Raw genomic sequence first — 20,026 nt, 5'->3', positions numbered from 1 at the left:
AAGTTTTGTCTTCCTTCTATTTCAAGTGTAGTAGTTTTGGTTTGTCATGCGTCAGTACAGGTTTGTGTGACTGGGAGGCTGCACAGAAGAAAAGGATCTGGAGGTATTAGTTGGCAGATGGCTGAACAAGATCCAGCAGGCTGCCTAGATGGCCAAGAAGGCCAATGACATCCTGGCTTGTGTCAGAAATAGTGTAATCAGCAGGACTAGGGGAGTGATCACCCCTCTGGCACTGGTGAGGCCATACCTCAAGTACTGTGTTAGTTTTGGACCCCCCTCTACAAGAGAGAAGCTGAAGCTCTAGTGCATTTCTGAAGGGCAACACAGCTGATGAGGGATCTGGAACACAAGATTTATGAGGAGCAGCTGGGATTGGGGTTTGAGTCTGGAAAAGAGAAGGGTCAGAAGAGACCTTATTGCTCTATACAGCCACCTGAAAGAAGGCTGTAATGTGATGGGGATAGGTCTCTTCTCTCTGGTAATTAGTAATATGACAAGAAGAATTCCCATTAAATTTATGGCAGGAGGGGTCCAGGCCATATGTTATAAAAAAAATAATTCTCTGAAAGAGTGGTCAAATACTGGAATAGGCTGGGAAGAGGTAGAGTCACTGCCACTGAAGGCTTTCAGGAAAGGGGTAGATGTGGCACTTAGGACTTGGTTTAGTGGGCACAGTGGTGATAGTTGGACATAATGATCTTAGAGGCCTTTCCCAACCTTAATAGTTCTATCATTCTATCTCCCTCTCATAATGTCTGTTTATAGGTTAGGTTCCACTCTTTGGGAGTTCTTTGAATCATGCCATTGTGAATTAGAAAGTAGAGATCATATTCCATTAGGAGAGTAACTACTAGCTCTATAAACTAAGAGTGGGAGTTGAACTGGTCAAATCCTGACGTAATGAAAGCTGTATGTACATAATGAGGCAAATTCCTTAAGTTGAGATGCATGCAGGATTGCTAAAAAGGAGCCAGGCAATAGAAGTCACTGGACAAAGATGTAGGCTCCTTGGGAACAGCCATTGGTTGTTGCCAATTGTATTTTTTTTTCCTGCCCAGTTTAACAATATTAACAATACAGTGGATACTGTACCTGCATGCTCCTTGGCAACTGAGTACATATCCAGCAGAGGAATTGGTTACATTAGCTCCCTACTATTTGTAAGTGTACATTACTTTTCCATCCTTCACAGCCTACAAAGCAAATTCCTACCAGCAAAGCTACTTTCTATATTATGCTTGCTTATTTATTGTAACTTTCAACAGCAAGGTAGCCTGTTCAGTTCTCCACATAAGAGGTGCCTTCTTGATTGAGAATAATGAATCCAGACTTCCAGTTCCACTTCCAGTTTCTTACAGTTCTTACTTCCAGTTTCACTGCAGTGTAGGTGGTCAGAAGAACTTGGAAGGGTCTTTTCCACTTCTCTTGCAGTGGTTTGGATGTCCAGGATTTGATGTACACCCATCTCTTGGTTGGAATGAATGTGTGGTAACCGATCCTGGCTTATCTATCCTTACTCAGTTCTCTTAGATTTCCAGGCACCTCCCCTGCCTGTCCCAGAGGCACTGCTGCAGCTTCACCTTCAGGTGAAATTCCTTTCTTTGCTGGCTCGGCTTCCTTTGGCAATAACACTGCTGTTTGGACAAATTTAGGTTCTGTTATCAATACTTTCACCTCTCTGACTTTAAATTTTATTTCCACCTCCAATTTTTCCAACAAATCTCAACCAATTAAAGATGCTCCTGGTAAATACAAGAACTGATGTGTCACCCATTATTCTTCAATTTTAAAATGTCTAAGGCTTAAAGAACAGTTTGGCTTCTGACTTGCCTGTTACACCAACAGCTCTTACAGTATTATACTTTTGTCATCCGATATTTCTTTGCATTTAATACTAAGTAGCTCCTGTGTCAACAAAACATTTTATTTCGGTTTCATCTTCCCTCAGCTTAATTTTAACCAGAGGTTCTTTCTGGGGAAAATACCTCCAGTCCCCTTATCACTAGCTTCCATGATTATCAGAGAACATGAAGTTTCTTAGACCTCTGTAGATAGGAACATTATCACTTCCAGTGCCCCTCCTCTCTACAATTAGCATACTGTTTTTTCCTCTAGCTGGGATTTCAGCTCCATGCTTACCCTGAGCACCTCTACATGAGCAGCACAAGAAGAGGGGGGCCAGTTCAGGGAGGATCTAGGTTGGGGGGGGGTCCCATGTAGCTCTTGCTTCAGCCAGCACCTTGCAGCCAACTCAGAATTGGTGTAAAGCAGATGAATATTCTTCCTCGAGACTAAATCCACTCTGGGATTTAGGCCCCTCTAGTCCTTGCCAGCATTATATCCCAAGCAAAAAAGAAAGAAAAACTTCTGCAATGCCTCGCTGCTACCTGAGCACTCTACTTGGGTCCTTGTGGATCATTTATTTTTCTGTACTACCAAACAGTATCTGCACAATAACTTCTGTATCTTTCCAATCTGGATCTTGAGTTTTAATCATCATTTCAAAAGCCTTAGCTATCTGTTCAGGATCATCAACATAGATGCCAGGAAGTTTTTTCCAGTTGATTAAATCCATAATTGAAATGGGTACCTTAACTACAACCATACCATTATTTCCAACTGCCTGCCTCAGTGGGGCTTGTAGCACAAGCTTACGCCAGCTGCAGGTCCTCTCTGCCACCAGCTTTGTTCCTATAGTCCCTTAGTCCCTCTTTTAGGCTCATTAGCCAACCCCTCTGTCCCAGGGAGCCCACGCCCATGTTTCTTGGAGCCTCTGGCTCCCTCTTGGGGCTACTGACATCTCTAAACCCGCCTCCTGCTCATTTAGTTTCAAGCATCTCTGTCCAGTACTACAAGTAGAACACCACCTTTTAAACACCTTTCCTTTCTTCCTCTTTTATCCTTTTCTAGTGCCAAAATCAGAGTATCATTTGGTGTCAAATTAATCCCACACTTTTGCCTCTCAGTGTTGCTTTGCTACAAAGAACATATCAGTATGTAACACCACCTCATCCCATTTATCTTCTCTCCACGAAAACATCATAACAAAGTATTATAATTCAAAGTACCATTCACTGGCCATTTTTCTCTATCTTCTAATTTATACAGTGGCCACCACTGATTTGCAGTACTTAATTAAATCGTCTTTCCATGCAACCCCACAAGAAGATCCATTTATTTTTTTCCAGTAACTCAGAACTCATCCCAAAGATGACATCTTCAAAATTCCCTCACCCACCACATCCAGTGTCCATTTTAACAATGCATGTGGGTGAATCCTTTGTACTATAACAAAAACAATCAGCACGTAATAACAGCACAAACCAACAATCAAGTATACTTGATGACAATTATCCCAGTTTTATTCCAATTTTGGGGATTTAACTCCTTACCCAGGCCTTTTAACCCTACTCAGAACATCTTTAGTTACACCTGACAGATAGGCAACCAAAATACACGGGGCCTCTATCTACCCTGGGGGACTTTTTAATCCCCTCACCTGGATCCTCAGCCCTACCCTGTGTGACTTCTATGACATCAGACAGGCAGACAACCAAAATACAGGGGGACCTCTAACTCCTCTGGGCAACCAAAACAATAAATAAAAAAGGAATGCCTTGATACTCACTAGTCAGAGGTCTTTGCTCCTGGGCTCTTCAGTCTGGGAATAAGGGTCCTTCCAAGAATACCTCAGTGCCAGCTAAGCTTCTGTGATCCTATGAACCATTTGAGGCTCAAGAGCTCCATCCCATCTGGGTTGACAAATTGTTACCATAAAGCAGTAGATCAAGAAACTCTCTAAGACTCAAATTGGAGTGATAGAAAGTAGACCTTCCTTAATATCGGCCCTGGATGTGTGGGAGATACTCCTCCCCTCCCATCACACGTACCTTGCACAAAAACATCTTCAGCTTATTTACATTCAGAGGTTTTCCCATAGATATGTACTCATTCCTTGCAAAGACTGGTGGAAACTTTCTTACCTATTCAAGTACAAAGTCTGGCAGAATCGCTCTCTATTCAATACAAAGACACAGACTCTTCCCATTATCTAAACAAACTGGAAAGCTGTCTATTAACGGACTTCATAAGCTACAACTTGTATCATGGGAACTCCCTCACCTTTCTTTCCATACCTGTCACCTCTGAACAGTTTATAGCCATTGAATTGTAGCAGTTCAGTCATGTTATCTACCCCAGTACATTTCCACAATAGCAAACAAATCATGGTTCTTCAGGTAGTGACTACCAGTTCCTCGTGTTTGTTGTTACTCACACTCCATACGTTTCTATAGAGGCACTTCATTTTGCCCTTTGACTGCCTCATCTTTGACAGAACATTTTAGAAAGGTTTGGTCACTGGTCTCTTCCACCCTGTAGCTTGTGAGTGCGTGTGTCATGGTTCAGGGCCTCACCTTCCATGTTCGTTAGTTTAAAGCACAATATCTAAATCACCCAAACTGCTAGTGAAGATCCTCCTTCCTTTCTACATAAGTGGACCCCATCTCACTCCAATAATTTGTATTCACTGAAGTATCTTCCATGATTTTGGAAGCCAAAACCTGTCAATGACACAAGCCACACAATCAGGTGTTTATTCAGGTGTTAATCTGCATGATGTGTCAACTTCTGCTCACACACCTGTCTCTATCTGTCAAGGCAGAGAAGACTACCTGGGTCCCCATTCACTTCACTTGTGCCCCCAGGACACTGACGTGCTGCTTGATCTTGTCCAAGCATTGCTGTACTGTATGTATATAGTAATGTATATACAGGCACATAACATATTAAGTGGATTCTGACTCAGTGCTATTAGCTAAAAAAAACAAAACCTAAACACCCAGTAAAATTGTTTGTCATGGACAAGGCACAGAATCACTGGCCATACCAGGCAGAAGTAAGAGTACAAAAGGCTGTATGACTACACAGTACCAGTGAGAAGTGCTGTGAAGCACTGAAAAGGTCTTCAAGAGGTTAGTTGGGAAACTGAGGAGGTCAGTTGCTTGGATACAGGGAGCTGAGAACAGATAGGTCGCTCTGAAAGTAATGTCTCCTATTTATTTTGGTGAAAACTACAAGATATACAAGGAACACAGCAACACTTTGGCAGAACAAGTTCTCTGCTACAAAACATTACTTTTCAACAGAGTCACCAATGTTAGGTATGAATTTTGACTGGCAATAAACAAGAATGTTCATGCTATACTTGTATAAGTCTGTACCAGTGTAGCTGCTGCACAGCTGCCATTATGGAGTCATTCTTGAAACCCACCACCTACCTGCTTCCCTGTGTTAACATCTACTGTTTGGTCTCCATAAGCATTCAGCTGATGTTGATTAATATTAATGGATGCAATTTTTTCCACATGGAAGGAATTCAGTGACACACCTTTGTTTCACTATGTATTTCCATGTCAGATGCCATTTTGTCAGACTGCCCTTCTGTTGTCATTGTCACATGGCAACCAAATTTAACAGAATATTGTTGACAAGGCTCAACCTTTACTGCCATACCACCAATATCCACCTCTGGTGCTCTAATGTAATAAAAAGCACAACAATAACAGCAGATCAGCAAGATCCCAGGCTGCAGTGAGTGAGGATTTGCTCAAACACAGCAGCAGGCACTAAAAACCAGGAAAGAAACTACGTACCTTCAGAAAGCCTCACCCACACAAGGATCTCTAGAGAGATATCCTTACTTTCACTGCCAACCCTTAAGTAAGTCCTGGCAAGGGATGGATCCTAGCTCTACCCCTTCCAGACACTCAGGTGCATTATATGCACATGAACTGCCTTGGGTTAGCCCTGCCTTCCTACCAGGTGCTCAATCGCTGTTTTAAGCCGTGACCTAGCATTTCCACTACGGATGCCATGGGCTAAGGTAATAGATGTAATAAAATAGGAGGTATTACTTTCAGAGTAGCCCTTGTACATGTGCATAGTGAGGTGTGTAATTGCTGGACTAAGTGAACAGTCAGGGTGTATAGCCACAGACTATGTGGGTAATTCCCAATAAAAAGTCCCCTGTACATTTTTCTGGTCTGGGTCCTATTTTGATGTCTGGAGGGAAGAGACTGTGGAAGAGGAACACATCACTTTGAAGCTGCCATAGAAAAGGCAGTCACAGTGCTAAAAGTACACAAGGAGTGATGCACTGAAGCTGATAAGGCCCGTGAAGGCATCTTGGCTCTGTCTTCTTGAACCTGTCGTAGCCACTTGCAACAAGTTTTGTATGTTCTACACTAAATTTCCATTCCATTCCATATCCCACCGAGGATATGATATGTGGCATTTGGCTCTTCACTGCCTTCCATCACAAGCTTTGAAGGATTGTGCAACTGATCCCTGTGTGCAGAACTTCTAACTAGGTCCTATGAGAGGAACTGCCTGAGTTCTAGGAACAGCAGCTGTATTATTTTTCATTTAGTTCTCTTTCCTTCCAGTTGTATCAAGTACAGCTTGGCTTACCTCATTCACTGCCACCAGGCTTGAGTTGAAAGCATCTTCTTGATCTGGAACTTTTTTCTGGAATGTAGTAGTGCTTGCATAGGTTACATACAATATCTGCCATGCAGTGCATTAGTGCCTTCATGATTTCACTTTTAAACTTGTTAAATGTAGTATTTCTTATTGTAGTTTCATATTAATGCCCTTTTGTTGCTTACAAGAAAAAATGAAAAAGAGGAGCAGTTCTAGGAAACTCAAGAATAGCATAAAGTTTATGAGATAAACTGGTTAAGCACCAGGAAATATTTACCATATCACAGGTCATTAAGTACTGGATGACAAGAATAACTGCATACATGCTACTCACTGTAGCATGTAAAATGAACCAGCCTTAAAGTCACGTGCTCCTGGCATCCCTATATTAAGTGAGGAAAGCAGATGTACCCTTATTTCTGCCTTGCAAGCAGATAGGCTGCAAAAATACAGTTGTTTTTTAGGAAAATGTGGAACATCAGTAGAAGGAGAATCTGTTGTACATGTGGTGCAAGCTGCTTGTTCTGTGCTTCATAAGGAACCAGAGAACCAAATGATCATTGGATAAATGACAAATTTTCCTTAGCACACTTTTGGTATGGAGCGGATTAATCATATTGTTTAAGGAAATTTTGTATTTCTCTTTTGATACCGTATCAGTTGAATGTTTCAGAAGGTTAATGTAGGTTGTTATTTCATGTTGCTGCATCTTTAATACACCACCAGTGTGTCTGATCAGTCAGTACGTTTGACATTATCTTTTTGGCTGCCACAAACATTGTGTTTCATACCAGGATGTTGGTGATGGAAAACAGGTCCTGTGGGTTGATTCCTAGAATGTTTAATATGATGTTAGATATGGTCAGTCTGTTTGGTGGCTTGCAGAATTATGAAAGTGAAGCTTAGGGCCCACAGTTGACATGTGCAGGGGTAGTTCTGTAAGCACGAAGCAAATGAGATGAATATTACTTGTACAGCAGTGGAGCTGTAAAGATTTGTTTTATTAAATATGAAAGAAAACAGTAAAGCCAGTTGATCGCAGACCTCTTTTTTTTCATGTTGCAGTTGAAAACATCAGGACTGTCAATTTGTGGTTTTTTTGTTTTTTTTTTTAAACTGTTTGCTCATGGAAATAATTTTGTGACCTGAATTCCTGAGTAAATTTGAAATTGCTTCTATCTTTTTTTTTTTTTTAAGATTAAGCTAGCATCCAAGCCAGATAGCTTCCTAGCAATATTCTTCAGAACAGAATTCCAGGAATTGCCTGACTTGCAGACGCATACAAAAGTATCCCTTGGAAGAAAACTTGGTAAACTGCTTATGTAAGAAACTAATGCAAATTCTGGCAGTACGCTGAGGTACTATCTTTTACATACATAGTTTTCTATTTGCAGAACAATCCACAAGCCACAAATTTTCTGTTCTCCTGAGGGAACTGCCTGTTTTGCCTTATGTTGCATTTAAGAAAGTCATTGAATATCTCTATCTGGAGGGATATTTATATTATTATTTCTATAAAGTACTTTTCTCCCTGTACTTATTTTACAGCTTTCCATTCTAAAATACTCTAGCTGAAAGGCAAAAGTTTACTGCATTTGTTACCACAGAAAGAGATCTTACTGAAGAAGAGTAAAATTGTACTGCAGCAAAGTAAGTTTTGCACAAAGAGTAGTGAGCAAGTAACACAAATTGGGGTTTAGAGGTCGTAGTTCATAGCAGAATGCAGAGCTGCTGGGGTGACATTTATGAAGGAATGTCAATTCTTATGCTACTATTACAGAATCTGCAAATAATCTACTATTTTATGATCTCCAACACTGAAGTCGGATTGCAGATTTGTATTAAGTGACCTGCTTTAGAAGAGTGTAGTGAGGTTTAGGAACTGAATGGAAACTTCCTACCTATCCAGTAATGCTGACACTAACTTGATGTGCATCTGTATGCCTGATAAGTAATCATAAAAATTATAGCACATATCATCCATGTATAAATTCTACACCCATGAGAAACTACTATTTTGATTTGGAGCTGTAACAGTTAAACATAGGAGCAACAGGTAGATTTGTACATCATTTGGTCTGCAGGTTCTTGTTTGCTGACAAGCGCTGTATGATTAGTTTCAGCTCACTGATGATCAAATAAGCAGTCTCTCTGTCTTCTGATTTAAAAGCTTTATTTGGGTAGCAGAAACATTACCCAAATTTGTCTGCTTTTGTAGATACCATAAAGAATAAAACACCATTTAAGATCGGGAGCAAATGACCCTCAGAATGTAAAAGGACTCTCAGAACGTAAAAAGGTATGAGTCACACAGAGACTTCTATCACTCCATTCTTTGGAATTTTTGAAAGTGTTTTTGCTGTTATTAAAGTGCAACAGTAACCTATTTTGATTAGCAGTTTAGGAATTCCTTTCACACAGTAGATTCCTTGATTGAACAGTGTGCATCTGAGATGAATGTTTAACTTAGACACTGACTACACCTTTGTGCAGGTTTATATATATAAAGCTCTTAAAATGTAGACACAGATTTCCCCTCACCTTTTGTATTCCTCTCCACTACTGTCAAAGGGTGGAAGAGAAGAATTCAGAATATAGAGATGGTAACTGGAGACTTAAACATGCAAGAATATACTATTTGTCAAATGTCTGTGACTTATAAAATGTAAAGAACATGCATTTATGGTAAACTAATGCTATAGCAGCAAACCCATATATTTAACTTCCTGAATTTTCACATAGTGTTCCAAGTGGCATGCAAAAGCAGTTTTTTTTTTCTTTGGCTATTGCCATTTATTTGTAATAACATGTTCATCTGGAAGCAGATGCACTCATATATATCAAGTGTTTCCAAAGTTTGAGTATTTAATAGTCATCTGTCAGAGTGCTAAATCACATGATAGTAGAATTTTTTTTTTTTTTTTTTTTTTTTTTTAATTTAAGAATTTCTGCTTTCTGCTCTTGAATTCCTTGGAGTCCAGGCTTTAAAAATTTTGCTTAAAAGTTTGCAGCTGATGGTAATAATTTTTGTTTGTTTTTTAATGACCATTGAAATTTTCAGATAGCCACTTGATGGCTAATCCATGAAGTGGGACTTAAAGAAAAACTCTGAGGCTTTAAAGGTGCTTTTTAAAAAACCCTGTGAGGCTTTAAAGGTGCTGATTCTGTGCACTTACGCACTGTTAAGAAACTGATCCCATTCTCAGAATTTCTTGGCTTTATTTAAGGATATGTGCGTTGTATTTTTACACGTGACCTGTAGTGTAGGATGATGCACATAGTGAGAGTTAGGAGAAACCGTGTGAGATGATCTAAGAGATTTGTAGTATGTGTTCCCATCCTCTGTCAGAAAAGGAGAGAAGAAGTTTAAGATGTGATTATAAACAAAGACTTTTGATTATGTCTGACTACTAAATATTTCTGAAGCTTTCAATTCAATACCACAAAGGTTTATCCAAATTAGACGGTACGCATGTCTGGGACCTACTTTGTCTTTTGCTTGGTTATTGTTTGTTATATTGCTGTCCCTCAGTAAATAAGGTATCTGTATTTGAATACCATTGCCTTCGAAATATTATAACCTGTTTGCCTGTTGCCACAATGTAATGCTCTGCCAGACAGACTAAGATTTGTGCTTTGAAGCCCAGTTCTGGCATCTCCAGGAGAGCTTCTTAGCCTAAAGCAAGAGATTTCCAAATGTTAACCACCACATTATTGCCTAAGCAGCCAGAGAGAAGTATTGCTAGGATAGGCTGTAAACCATTGCCTATGTCAATGTGTATGTGTTCCTGCTTAGGATTCATATCCATGAATTTGTTTTTGGATATTTAGCTATTTTATTTAGCAATAAGCTAGAAAGATGTCAAGATGGCCACCGTTTGTTTACACAGGGTCCTAGCCAAAGGAAAGATGTTCAGATCTTTTCTGTCTGATGATGTGCACACGCTCCTCAGGTGAGGCTACATTTATCAGCTGATAGTGTGATCTTTGCTAGGCATCTCAGTCCTACTAATCAAATTCCACATTGCTTCCATGAATATTTATGTATTTATTTTAAATGCAAAGAACTTGAATTTCCAAACTACTCTGCTCTTTAGCTGTTTTGTATGGTATCTAAGATTGTGCAAGCAGAAGCAGCCGTGATCCAGCAAGAATGGTGCCAATTGGTGGATCCTATAAAAACTGGAGTTCATCTTTCTTGAACTACCTCAAGAAAGAGGGTTTTTTTTTTTTTTTTTGGTGTTTGAACAGCATACATGTTGTAATGTTTTATGAAGTGTACTTGTACAAACATGCACATAAGGAACCTGTGGGATTAGACAGCAGCTAAGCTAAGGGTCATCCTGGGACCTGAGATACTGAAGCGAAGTTCTGAGGATGGTTAAGACCCCTCGAGAGCCTGTGTGTGTGTTTTGCTTTATCACTGCACGTGGCTGCCCACAGCTCCAAGCTCACTCCTTTCCTTTAGCAGCCACGGCGGACTGAACAGTATCATGAAGGTGGATGTTCAGGTCCGAAGGACCACAACTCTAGGCCTTTGGCTTCAGCTCAGAGCACGGGCTCTGTCAGCAGAGCCCTGCAGGGCCCAAAGACCCTCCGCCTCCCATCACAGTGCCGGGCCCCAGAGGGGGTCTCGCTGAGTAGCAAGGCGGAAGGAACTGGATTTCTCGTCGTACTCGGAGCGCTATCAGGTGAGCCCGGCTGCCCCGCGCCCCCCGCCCCCAAGCCGAGAGCAGCGCGACGCGCCTCCTCCACGCCTCCTCAGCCCTAAGCGAGGCGGTGAAGGCTTCTTCGCGGCGGGCGGGACTGTAGGAAATAAAAAACAAGCGTGTGCGGCGCAGGGGGAGGAGGAGGATTAGCTCTGCCTAGGGCTGCGCCGGCTCGGGGCCCGCTGCAGAGCCGGGGAAGCGAGGTAAAAACTTGGGCTGTTGTTGAGAACGCCGTGCGGGCGGCGCGGGGCATCTTTCGACCGGGCGCTCAGCGGCGCCGCGCCGCGCCATCGCCGGGCTCGGGGGCGAAGCGCTTCCCGAGCCGGGCTGGGCGGTCTTTGCCCGCGGGGGCGCGGCGCGGATTCGCCGGGGCCCGTCCTGGGGCCTGCTCGCCTGTGGTAGTGCGGGCCGGGCGGGAGGCCGGACTCGAGGGGAGGGGATTGCCGTGCTAGGGCAGGTGAGCGCTTAGGGATCTCGGCCCTTCTGGGAGAGCGTCCGAGGGTGCGCTTTGCGGAGAGGGTAAAGGTAGCGGTGAGGCGCAGCTGGAGCTGAGGCGCCGCGGGCAGGGCGGGATGGCGGAAGCGGGCCCGGAGGCGGGCCGTGCCACAGCCGGGTACCGCCGAGCTGCGCGGGGCGATCCTGCGATGGGCCTCGGCGGCGGGGAGCTGAGCGGCGAGGCGTTTGTCGCTCACCTGTAAGGTTACATGAATCTGGGAAAGGGGGTAATTGTGACCGCGGACATCTGAGCGGCAGCCTTTCGGGGCTCGCTCCTCGGGCGGCGTTTGACGGGCTGTAGGCAGCTGTGAAGCCGTGTGCTAACAGCCGTAGTTCTGTCGTAGCAGGACGCTTGGTGAGCGGGCACCGCCTCAAACGTCTCCTGATGGCGAACTTCTCTCTGTTCGCTGTGTTCTTCTATCGCTGCCCAAAACTCCCCCTTTATAGAAGGGAAAGTACAAATTCTGTAACTATGAAGAGGAATTTTTTCAAGGTTCAGAACCCTTGTGTCTGTTGCCAGCGACTCGTGTTGTAAGCAGCTTTTGGAGTCTCTCGGGGTGGTTTGTAATCTTCAAAATCAGAACAGCCTTATTCTGAATGGTAAAGAGTTGTGCCATGACAAATTTTTACGTTCTCAAACTTATAATGATCAGCTAGTTGTAGCATTTTGTATGATATGATTTAAAAATAGGGTAAACCGTGTGTTATTATCTACAAATACAGTGTTTACCTTCTGTTAGGTAGGAAATTAATACAGGCTATACCTGTATGAAGGAGACTTTGTCTGTTTTGTTTGTTGGGTTGATAGGAAACTTCTGGGTATTACTGAACACAGATGTCTCTAGTGGGCTGATTTTTAAAAGGAACTGCTGCAGTGAGTTGGTTAAATTTATTGTATGGAAGACCAAATGGGGCTTTTTCTGAAACAAATGAGATTCTTGATGACTTTGAAGTTGTAAAATAGAGCCTCTGAAGTGCTGCAGATAGTGGGCTTTTCATCTTAATAGCCAGAAGACTCCTTATGATTCATTCCAATTAAATCGATCACTTCTAATAATTAATGTTTGTTGGAGGACTTAATCAGTCATTTAATTGGGAGTTGGTACAGGTGCTAGTGACTTAGAACTGCGTGGTGGAGTGCCTTCCATGCATTAAATTGAAACATTCAGTTTTTTAATATATATGCATATGCCACAGGAGACAATTTCTTTAGAGCACGCAGCAGCTACAAATGGTTTAATCAGGTTTTTTCTTTTTTTCCTTCCAACTTCTGACTTAATCCCAAATATTTGTCTGCATCTCTGTTTTACGAAACAACTTTGATATTTCAGGGGTATAATTACTGTGGGCATTAGCTTCTCTGTCTTGCTCGTTTCCTCTTCATGCAGAAAGTATTTATATCTGGGCACAAAAATAGTGCAACTGTGGTAGTGCAGCTTGTAGGGTGGCTATGAGCGCATCGTTAAATGTATTAGGAGATGATTTCTCTTTGACCATAAGTTCTATGGCTAGAAGAAAATGCAGTATCAGAGATTCTGAATAGTGCAATAGACTGAAAGAATATAGTAATTATTTCTGGGTCTGACAAGCAGATAAAGATTTTCTTCATCGCTTCTGTGTCCAACTTTTCTTGACATTGCCAAACTGGTAGAGAATGAAGAAGCACTTTGTTTTGCATCTGTGAGAGTTATTTGAGTAAAACATTATTAGTGTAATTACTTGTGTGTCTCCAAACCGCAGATGGAAACCAAAATAGCAAGCAGTGTTAAAACTGAAGAAAAGCTATAATGAAGGAAAAATAAACACAGTAAAACATTTGCAATGCAGGAAAAGTCAACGTAGAAGTCACTGAATGTACTGCAGGAAATAAAAGGTTGGCTAGACGTTGAAATGTAGGGCCCCCTGTCCTGCTTTATTCCTAATGAGAATTTCCAGTAAAGTTTTTCTGGCTGTCACTTAAATGAAGAAGTTGTTACTCATTTGTATGCTGATCTTGATCCCCACTGACTATCTCCTGAGAGTGAGCAATTCTTGTCATAGCAATGAATGCTGAATGTGCCTTTGCAAAACTTCTCAAAGACTTAAAGCATTAATTCTTTCTTGGAGGGGGGTTAGGGGCAACCAAAAAAAGTGATTGAGATGGTTTGCACCTTGTTGTTTGTCATCGTATTTTTCTGTTGTGAGAAAGGCCATGTATGTTCTGCAGCTGTGTTTGCTACCAGTACAGCTTTTGGATGCATTTTTACCCATCAAGCGTAATCTGAAGTACTGCATGGCTAATGATTGCTTATTTTGAGTCATTAAGTAGAGTTGGGAAGTTTGCAATGGAGTGTTTGTCCAGATGTTAAGTACTCATTTACCTCACACTGATAGTGTAAGAATTGAAATGAATTGCTTGAGTGAAATAGCACTGTGGAACAAAGTGTGTTGTTTCCCACTAAGGTGGGTTGACTGGCCAAGCCTGACTAACATCAGTGGAGGAAATGCTAGGGAAGGAAGAACCTCTTGAAGTCATCTGCTCTTACATGTGGGTCTCCTGTTCAAGGGACTCAGTTACAGGGCTGAAGCATGTGGAAGTTACCAAATCTGAATGACACTCTTTGTATATCAGCTGCACCTGAGCTGTCCCTAAAGAACCTTCTCTTGGAAAATCTCTTGAGGCAGACTCTGACTGAAGGAAAACGTGTGTGACAGAAGAGGCTGGGAACAATGAGCAGCTTTTTTTTTTTCTTTGTTTTTCCTGCTTGTTTGCTTCTCCTGACGTCAGTACCTTTGTGGCTGGAAGGAGGAGGTGTACAGGTGACTGTATCCTCTCCTGAAAGTCAGTTCAGACCTTGGAAATTGGTTAATTGTTTCTTATGCCACAGGCCTGCATGAGGGTAGGGATTTTCATGCATGTGTTTGCAGGTGTTCGGCAGCAAATTATTTTACCAAGGAGAGGAGTGTGAGGCGGGGGAAGCAGGTATCCTGGAATTGTCAGTTTTAGCAGGCTAGTGTTCCTAAAGTTAGGCCTGCCATGTGAATGAAAACTGACTTTCAGAAAAGCAACCTGGAAGATGATATTTTCTACCTGGGAATAGAGCAGTATGTTACCCTGCTTCATGCAACATCCGTAGCACACTGGCAGGAGTATACTTCATTGTATTCATTTTAGCTGTGTTTGCTAAATGAGAAAGCAGGGAGATTGGCTTAGGATCATAAATTAAACTGTCTTTATGCCAGTGTGGGAGAGTCTGTGGTGGTAATGGTAAAGCACTTTATACATGTAAGACCCCCACCCCCTCCCTACGCAGTTTTTACCTACTTGATTTGGTAATCTGCTCTGTTAATGTATTTTACTGTGCAACTGTGCTTTTAAAGTTGATAATATTTTGTGTAGTTTAAAAATAGAGTTGGTGTTGCACATTCAGAACTTTGTAAGTTCAGTGCAGGGTTATAGTTACGTGCTTGGTGTATTAAGGCAGAATTTCCATAGCCTACAGCTCCCATTGTAGTGCCACTAATACAATATTAACTTAGTGTAGCTTCACAGGGACTAGATGTTCACCTTTTCTTCCTTCCCTACTGTCCCTGCATATGTTACTATTTAATTACCCTGAGGGTACAGACCTGTGTGGTTGACAGAGCTGAGATAATGAACTGCTGGAAGCATAAGGTGATAAGTTGATTTGCTGTGTACTAATGAGCAGTGAGGAAGTTAAGTGGCCTTGGAGTCAGAAAAGGTGCTGTTAAGGAACTGCAAAGTTGTAAGCTTAAGTGACACACTTTGAACTTTGGGGGCAGCAGCAAGAGGTTGTTGAATATGTTTGGGAATGTATCTGTGTTTTTTTTTTTTAATTTATTTTTGGATAATGGGAAAGTTTGCTCTCTGAACATTATTATTATTTATTATTAAGTTTACATTTCAGGAGTTTCTTCTAGAACTTAGCTTTTATAAGTGGTTAAATCTATCGTTCTGTATTGATTCTCTGAAAGGCAGAGGTGGTGATGATATCTCCAAGCAGTTTATCTTCCTAGAAACAAACAAGTAGAGTAGAGCTGAGGGCATCTAGGTTGTCGTCTCATTTCACTGAAAGTTCTGTGCTTTTGGATACAGTGAAAAAGCAAGCAGTAATGATTCAACATATAAACATATGTTTTTATTTTCAGTTGAAATGAACTTCCATTTGCACCAACTTTAATGGTTAATAGGTGAAGCATCCTATAACGGGCTGCTATCCCTAGCAGTCAGCGTCCTGAAAATAGCTTCTGTTAGAGCAAAGAGTACCTTTGTGGGTATTGTGTGCTAGTACACCTGGGAGAACGATTTCTTGAGTATTTGGTTAGGGGTTTGTTTACCTTGAATATCTTAGCCTTTCCAGACTGCTACAGTGTTAGCAATCCGAATGTATTTGTGTCATGTTTAATCTGGCAGGAGGCTCAGCGCCACGGGGCTGTTTGCTCACTCTCTTCCCAGTGGGATGGGGGATAGAATGGGGGGAAAAAACAGTAGAACTCGTTGGTTGCTCACCATGCCACTGACTGATGCCCAGCTGGCCCCCTAGCAGCAGAAGAGCCAGGTGCCCTCCCACCCCCCCTTCAGAACTTCTGCTTGATGTGGTGTGATATGGAATGTCCCTTTGGCCACTTTAAGTCAGCTGTCCTGTTCCCTCCTTTGCTGTGAACAGTCTCAGGTCTATTAAGTATTGCTTGGCAGCAGCTATAAATGTTGGTGTGCTATCAAGATTGTTTTTTTCCTAGAACCAAAACACAGCGTCATACTAGGCACGCTGAGAAAACTAGTTCTGTCCCAACTGAAACGAAGACAATTTGATTATTTTCCAGATTGATAATACTGTATTTTCACCACATTAGTTGATTATTTTTATTTTTTTTGAATTTTAGGTGCCTTGATTTTTAGTTGCGAAGTCTTCTTTCAGGAGTTTAATGAAGGAGGTATCTGATTTTGATTTAGAAACGCAGCCTGTTGCTATCATCAATTTTAATTATTAAGAGCTTTTTCATTAATATGGATTTGATTTAGGATATTAAAAAAAAGAAAAAACTCATGACCTATTCCTGCAACTTCTGGGAAATCTAGCATTTCCACTTACAGTTTCAACAGATTTGGATATATGAGACTAAGTTCCCTGAGGAGGATGTAGCTTTTAAGTAGGAGTCTGTATTCTAGCTAAGAAGTTTTTAGATTCATCTGTGTTGTGAAATATATCGGTATTATTCTGTTTGTTAATATTCCTCTCTGGAAATACTGGTTTTGGTTGTTTTTTTAACTGAGATTATAAGCATCTAAAATTCATAGTTTATTGTAGCTGCTCTTGCTCTTTGGTTGTGGCTTTTGAAAGGCAAATTGTGTTTTTCAAATGTGAGCGATACATCTATTCATTTTAGAAATGCATCTTCCACCCATAAGTAAACTTTATGTGTAAATATTGTCACACATGCTTTCTTTATTGCCAGCTCTTTCCAGAGATATCTAAAGTTCTGTAGTGGTTTTCAAAGAAGTTCTGTGCTTTTTGTCATCTTGCAGATGTTTTGTTTCAGCAGATGCTTGGAAGTGCCCTTGCTGTAGCTTTAATCCAGCTGTTCTGCATTATTTGGGGAGTGTTCATGTTCTGTAATATCTTAATGGATACCAGCATTCCTGTACTGTGTTCTTTCTTTCTTACATTCTGTGGTAACTTGAAGTATTTTGGAACCGTCCCGCCACTCCTTTGCCTGAGCTATAGAAAAGCATACTTACGTGTGTAGACTTGAAACTTATGTGAAGGTTTGTCTATCCATACTGAGTTGCATGTGCTTTCCAAGATGCTTTATAATGGCAGAGGGGAAGAAATATATTTAGTTCTAGTTGGAGTTTTAATTTTTTTCTATGGAGTTCTTTCCTTTGAGGTTTAAAAATCGTGTTGAAAAAACGAATGCATTACTGTTACTGTTTTGATGCTGCATGGGATATGCTTCATTTGTGGTGATTTTCTTTTTCAGCACAGAGCTTTCTCCAAACAGTGGCTTTCCAGTAGCAAAATGGTTTTATTTTAGAGCTGATGAAATAAATCATGAGACTTGTAGTTCTCTTTAGAAAAATCAGTCTCTAGAGGGATCTGTGCCAGAAACCGAGCAGAACTGCATCCTGCATGGGGTGCAAGAGTAGCGTGCCAAAATCTTTTTGTCTTCAGTAGTATGTTCTTTTTGCAAATACCTTTCTTTGCTGTGCAAGGGTGCTTTGAAGAGAAATACCATTTTGACCTTTTATTTCTATGCAGTTGTAACACTTCAACTGTTTCCTGTGGTTATGCTTACTGCTTTATTTTGAAATGCAGATGTTCATTCTTTCCTGGGGAGATAATTGACATTCTTTTTGTGTATTAGGGAAATATTTAGTGTCAGTAAGCTCACCCTTCCTGACAGGTAAAGGGTAGTTTCTGAGGTACCCCAGCTCTGTGGCCTGCAGCACATAGAATGCTTTTCACAGAGGAAGAAAATTTGGAAACTAGTTGGGAAAGTGTGACAGCTATGACATATGGAATCTGCAAGTACAGAGCAGCAGTTCTGGGGAAAATGAGGAGTGAAACATTGATTCATAGCCTAGATTAAGATAATAGTTAGAAAACAGGCAACAGTTGTGTGATAAAGGAGCTGCCTTGCCAGAATTAACTGGCAAATAATCAGAAGCCTTTTTGAGAGTTGCTTTTCAGTGGATTTTGCTCATTTGGGAAGCGGAAAGCGTCTTGCCATTCCTAGTTCCATAAATTAGCGCCTTGTGATCACCCGGTGGAGCTGGTTAGTACCTTATACATGTGCTTAAATCACAGAGTCACAGAATGGCCAGGGTTGGAAGGGACCTCAAGGATCATGAAGCTCCAACCCTTGCCACATGCAGGGCCACCAACCTTCACATTTCATAGCAGCCCAGGCTGCCCAGTACCCCATCCAACCTGGCCTTGAACACCTCCAGGGATGGATGGGGCATCCACACTCTCTCTGGGCAGCTGTTCCAGCACCTCACCGCTCTCTGTAAAGAACTTAGAGCGAGTGGTTATATTGAAACTGTTCCCTGGAGGAATAAGATTTTATGTGGGTTTTAAGTATTCTGTTTATCAGAGATCATGGTAAAGCTGAGCTGGTATGAAATACAAGTAATGGCTTTTCTTCAATTTAGTGTATTTTGATTGAGCTTTGTTTTGCTTTTAAAGAATGTGGCGAGTAATGTTTGGGGCACAGAGGTTTGCAATTTGAGCAGAGCAGACTGCTGTTGCGGCGTGTGTCATTCACTCACTCAGGTATTGTCATTGGTAAGCTTACAATTTAAATTAATATGCAGTGGCAGAGCTTGGTATTTAGTTCTGGGATTCGCTTTGTCTTTTTGGAGGCACTAATTGTTCCTGCCTTTTGCAGAGCAACTTCAGGGTTTCAAGTGTAACTTGCACAGAGATTCCTGTTATTGCAGAACCATATGGAATTGTGCATTTTGTGCTTAGAGCAGGATGGTAGGCCTTTCTCCTCTGAAAGAAGGGAAAAGACTGCCTGGACAAGCCCAGTGAAGTACACTGTTCCCCTGTTCTGCTTAAGGAGGCTGGGCGGTTCTGTTAACAGGGCGAGACCTGAAGTGGCAGAAATTGCAGCACCTTTTAAGCCTAGAATTTTGGAAGAGCTGAGAACTGAGCCTTGTCTCTTGAGACAGACCCTTGCCAGTAAGAAATAGAGACTTCTGTTTACAAACTCTGAAGCCTGTTAGTACTTCTGAGCTTTGAGTCATGTTTCTGTGCATTCAGCTTCCATTCTGACTATTGTGAATTTTGTTCCTTCCCTAGAAAGCCTGGAAAAACTTCTTTCATCAGGTCTTTCAAGGTGATGGATGCTTCTCTTGCTGTTTGCCTAGAGAAAACATTACCTGTACTAACGTTTTCAAGTTGTTCTATTTGCTTTGGCTTACCCTTGTGAGTACTGGTACACTTGCTTGAATTTGTTCCCTAGTGAATAAGTGCTCAGAAGACTTGTAAAGAAGAGGAGGGAGAAACTTTTAAAAATAGTAGGACTGTTCAAGCAGGCAGAGTTTTTTCCCTCGGTTCCACTTGAAGTGGTGAGAGAAATGAAGCGTATGTGCAAAGCAAAACAAGGTTTTCATAGGAGTCATTAACAATCCTGACAGCTCTCAGGAAAAACGGTGAGCTGGCTCTATTTGATTTCTTAATGACATAAAATTTGGCGTTGGTTTTGTTCATTTACCATGGCCATGGAATTTACTGTGTGCACTGGTAGATTAGGGAGTTTAAGTTCGAGTGCAAGTCTTTCTGAATTACTGTTTTCAGAATTGCTTGGATTCCTGTGCATTTGCTGAGAGG

General features: G+C 41.6%; 1 protein-coding gene across 5 annotated transcripts in view; it reads left to right on the top strand.

Annotated features, from left to right (window-relative positions):
- TNS3 (tensin 3) overlaps window positions 1-20,026 on the top strand; it is a 223,624-nt gene that overhangs the window by 21,102 nt on the left and 182,496 nt on the right. The window contains exon 1 of one of the 5 annotated variants that reach the window (XM_042869079.1): window positions 11,320-11,395. The exons of 1 other annotated variant lie outside the window; for it this stretch is intronic. Coding sequence is in view for 1 of the 4 variants with exons in the window: in XM_042869078.1 (XP_042725012.1) it covers window positions 12,285-12,287 (3 nt within the window). In the remaining 3 variants the exon portion in view is untranslated. Of the gene's footprint in view, window positions 1-11,319; window positions 11,396-11,574; window positions 11,650-11,815; window positions 11,887-12,253; window positions 12,288-20,026 lie in introns of those variants that run through there. 3 more of the 5 variants (XM_042869080.1, XM_042869081.1, XM_042869078.1) reach the window with 3 other exon arrangements.

Source organism: Lagopus leucura, unplaced genomic scaffold (assembly GCF_019238085.1).
Source record: "Lagopus leucura isolate 7727_CA_CO unplaced genomic scaffold, USGS_WTPT01 Super-Scaffold_100002, whole genome shotgun sequence".
NCBI classification, from domain to species: Eukaryota; Metazoa; Chordata; class Aves; order Galliformes; family Phasianidae; genus Lagopus; species Lagopus leucura.
Note: the sequence above shows the minus strand (reverse complement) of the source record. Positions and strands in the feature narration are given on the sequence as shown.